This window comes from Impatiens glandulifera, chromosome 1, assembly GCF_907164915.1.
Source record: "Impatiens glandulifera chromosome 1, dImpGla2.1, whole genome shotgun sequence".
In the NCBI taxonomy this organism is placed as follows: domain Eukaryota; kingdom Viridiplantae; phylum Streptophyta; class Magnoliopsida; order Ericales; family Balsaminaceae; genus Impatiens; species Impatiens glandulifera.
This window is the reverse complement of record NC_061862.1, coordinates 65591181-65595128: the sequence shown is the minus strand read 5'-3', so window position 1 is coordinate 65595128 and position 3948 is coordinate 65591181. Positions and strand designations below refer to the sequence as shown.

The 3948-nt window shown below is 36.1% G+C and overlaps 2 protein-coding genes across 2 annotated transcripts; both read left to right on the top strand.

The window, feature by feature from the left end:
- The first annotated feature begins 243 nt into the window (after nt 1–243).
- On the top strand, nt 244–1593 carry LOC124930550 (protein FAR1-RELATED SEQUENCE 5-like). The gene has a single exon (XM_047470886.1). The coding sequence runs from the start codon at nt 244–246 to the stop codon at nt 1591–1593; it is 1350 nt and encodes a 449-aa protein (XP_047326842.1).
- Nucleotides 1594–1695: 102 nt separating this feature from the next.
- On the top strand, nt 1696–2552 carry LOC124930539 (protein FAR-RED IMPAIRED RESPONSE 1-like). The gene is made up of 2 exons (XM_047470876.1): nt 1696–2307; nt 2448–2552. The coding sequence occupies exons 1-2, from the start codon at nt 1696–1698 to the stop codon at nt 2550–2552; spliced, it is 717 nt and encodes a 238-aa protein (XP_047326832.1).
- The last annotated feature ends 1396 nt before the right edge of the window (nt 2553–3948 follow it).

Here is a 3948-nt window from a genome sequence, read left to right as displayed (position 1 = left end):
ATTGAGCTCAATACACGGATATATTGAGCTAAATACACGGTTATATTGAGCTCAATACACATATATATTGATCTAAATACACTATTATATTGAGCTCAATACACCTTTATATTGAGCTCAATACACAAATATATACACCTTTATTTTGAGCTCATTCCACCTTTATATTTATCTAAATACAAAGATATATTATTGTTAATTCAAATCTTCTAATTTAATTACAATTTGTTATTGTTCAGCTGCATGGATCCTCTAATTCAATCTGCTCCAGTCATTGAAATACCGACTGTTGGGATGATATTTCCATCTGAAACGGATATTCGTTTGTATTACAAGGCCTATTCCCTTGGTACTGGTTTCGGTATAAGTAAGCTCGGAACAAAAAATGGACCGGATGGCAAACAAAAGTGGTTCTCGCTAGCTTGTGCAAAAAATGGTGTTTTTACATCAAGGGGAAAAAATATTTTACATCCCAGACCCTCTATCAAGACGAATTGTAAAGCAATGATTAATGTTGCTGTTAGAAACGATGGGGAAGTCGAGATCACCAGCGTCTGCCTTGAGCACAACCATGCCATGAGCCCGGGGAAATCAAGACATCTTAGATCCCACAAGGTTCTTGATCTGGAGGTAAAGAGAAGATTGGAATTAAATGATGAAGCAGGAATTACACTCGCAAAAAGTTTCCAATCTTTTGTAGTTGAAGCCGGTGGTTATGATAATCTGAAATTTGACGAGAGATCTTGTAGAAACTTTATTTCAGAATCTCGGAAGTTGAGGTTAGGAAATGGTGATGCGGAAGCACTTTCTCAATACTTCACTCTAATGCAAAGCAAATCCCCAAATTTCTATTATGTATATGATCTAGACGAAGATTCTCGGATAAGGAATGTATTTTGGGCTGATGGAAGATGCAGGGCTGCTTATCAATGCTTCTCCGATGTCATCACCTTCGACACAACTTATCTGACAAATCGCTACGACATGCCTTTTTCTCCATTTGTAGGGGTGAATCATGACGGACAATCCATTCTACTAGGGTGTGGCCTACTATCCAGCGAGGATTCTTCCTCATTCATTTGGCTTTTTAATGCATGGTTGACATGCATGCATGGATGTGCTCCGAAGGCAATAATAACTGACCAATGTCGATCAATGGCCATTGCTATTGAGAGGGTGTTTCCAAACACCAAGCATAGATTATGCCTTTGGCATATCATGAAGAAACTCCCAGCTAAATTTGGTGCTCACACTCAATACAAATCTCTAAAACAAACGATGAAGAATATTGTCTATAACTCAATCACAATTGAGCAGTGCGATTATGAATGGATGAGAATGGTAGACGATTTTCAATTAGAAGATAGCGATTGGTTAAACTCTTTGTACAAAGAACGAAGTAAGTGGATACCTGTCTACGTAAAACACCACTTTTGGGCAGGCATGTCAACCTCACAAAGAAGTGAAAGCATGAATGCTTTTTTTGACGACTTTGTTCATTCAAAAACCTCCCTCAAACAGTTTGTTGAGCAATATGACAAGGCGTTGAAGAGAAACATCGAGAAAGAAATGAAACTGGATTTTCAGTCATAAAATTCAAGCTTGTCAGTTGTTTGTGGCTATCCCTTGGAACGACAATTTCATAGTTTGTACACTAACGACATTTTGAGGATATTCCATAACGAAGTGGCCGGGATGTTGTATTGCGAAATCCAAAATATTCAAGAGGAAGGTCCAACTCATGTTTTTGATGTATTAGAGAACATTCTGGGAAGTGCAGGAGAAACCTTGAGGGACGTTTGGTTGAAAGTACACTACACCGCGATGGGGAATTTTGTACAATGTCAATGTAAGATGTTTGAGTTTAGGGGAATTTTGTGCAGACATATTCTTATGGTGTATAGAAGAATGAAAGTGGATCAAGTGCCTGAGAGATATGTCTTGGACCGTTGGCGCAAAGATTTGAAACGAGGTTATCAAAGCATCACCAATATTTATGATTCTGATGTGTCTGAAAGTCAAAGAAAAAGGTATAACAGTCTAACTCCAATGATGCATTTGTTCCAACAACTTGCATCACAATCTGAAGATAAGACCTCAGTTGCGTCTAGACTTTTGGAAGACATGATTCAAAAGTTGATGTTAGATTTTGATAATGCATCTACAAGTTCCACACCAGCAACTACTCCTCCAACCGAGAAAGTGATTCACTCTCCGGTTAGAGTGAGGGCTCGAGGTAGGCCACCAACGAAACGAAAATTATCTGTCGTAGAAAAAGTAATTAACAGTTCCAAACATTCAACAAAGGTTAGTTTTACCTCTTTGACTCGTTATATTGTGTTATTTGATTTGTTATATTGAGCTCATTTACTCGTTATATAGAGCTCATTGCCTAGTTATATTGATGTAATATACTTAACTAATTGCCTTGTTAAATTTTGTTATAGAAAAAAATGCGGGATGAACCAACAGATGCGCAACAATTCAATGACCCAGCTACTATACCACAAACAATAGTCTCCACTCAATTCTCTTTTACCACATTATTGTAGTTATATTGAGCTTATTTCAGCGTTATATTGAGATCATTGACTCATTATATTGTACTTGTTGCTTCGTTATATTGAGATTATTGACTCGTTATATTGTACTTATTGCTTCGTTATATTGAGCTCATTTACTCGTTATATTGTACTTGTTGCTTCGTTATATTGAGCCGATTGCCTCATTATATAGATCTCAAATAAATGATTTGACTATCATACCAAAAACAATAAACTATAAGCATAATTCAACATTATATTAAGTTTTTTTTAGCTTTACTAAGCATAAATATTTTAAACAATTTAACTAGGACTTGGAAGGTATAAATTCAAAATGGCTCGTTCATTGTCGTAGGTGTTGATGCGGGATTTTAATAATTTGGTGATGTAATGAATCCTCAACCAATGCATATTATCAGCAGCATCTTTCGGATTCTCCCATAAATTCTATTTTTTCCAATCGCCATTGTAAGTCTCCATGTGCCTCATGGTAAAAATTCCACAATCAGTTGCGTTTATAGTATCCTGCCACTTCAATTTCAACAATGCAGGCTTCAATGTGGGGAGAATGTCGGCATTGGTACACCCCTTTGAACGAATAAATTGAGCAAACCGCTCGATAATGAGGTCAAGTTTTTTGTACTTGTCTTCAAATTTTATACCTTTTGAGAGACACCGATTTTCTATGATTTCCACTTTGTATTTACAATTCCTATTGCCTCGAATGAGGTTGAAAACAACGATGTAAAAGTGGTCATGTCTAGCAATCGGAAGAAAAATCTGCACGCAAACAAAAAAAATATAACTAAGTAATGCACGATGGGGATATGTTCAATAGGAAGGTCCATATATATATATACAACATAAGCATTATATATCTACCACTTAAGCTCCATATATCTACCATTTAAGCTTCATATATCTACCACTTAAGCATCATATATCTGCCACTTCTTCATATATCTACCAATTACGCTACATATATCTAGTACTTGAGCTCTATATATCTACCACTTAAACATATAACTATCAATTACTTATCCATATAAATACAAAATAACAAGTCAAGATAACTAACCAATTCAGCTTGATCGATGTCTTCACTTGTCATGTCGAATAACCTTCATTCATTTTCCATTGATTCATTGTATATTGTAGGTTCAAGTTCGAAAATTACCTGTGGAGGATTAGTAAGAAATGTGTTAGAAACTATAGGTGCTAAAAAAATGATAATAAGGGTACAACTTACACTGTGCAAGCATGTGAAGAAGATCCGCTTTCTAAGGCTTGGACTTTGTTTTTCGGCGACGTGCAATTCATAAGCCCATGCACTAATTATGTTATCGGTAATATAAGACAAATCCTCCATTGACTGGAAATCCTCCCGACGTAAGGTGGTGATGTT

Excerpts from the sequence above, each read along its gene's own strand:
- LOC124930539 (XM_047470876.1), top strand. The coding sequence starts at position 1,696 with ATGTTGTATTGCGAAATCCAAAATATTCAAGAGGAAGGTCCAACTCAT. Across the intron at positions 2,308-2,447 it reads GTTCCAAACATTCAACAAAG|AAAAAAATGCGGGATGAACC; the intron begins GTTAGTTTTACC and ends ATTTTGTTATAG.
- LOC124930550 (XM_047470886.1), top strand. The coding sequence starts at position 244 with ATGGATCCTCTAATTCAATCTGCTCCAGTCATTGAAATACCGACTGTT.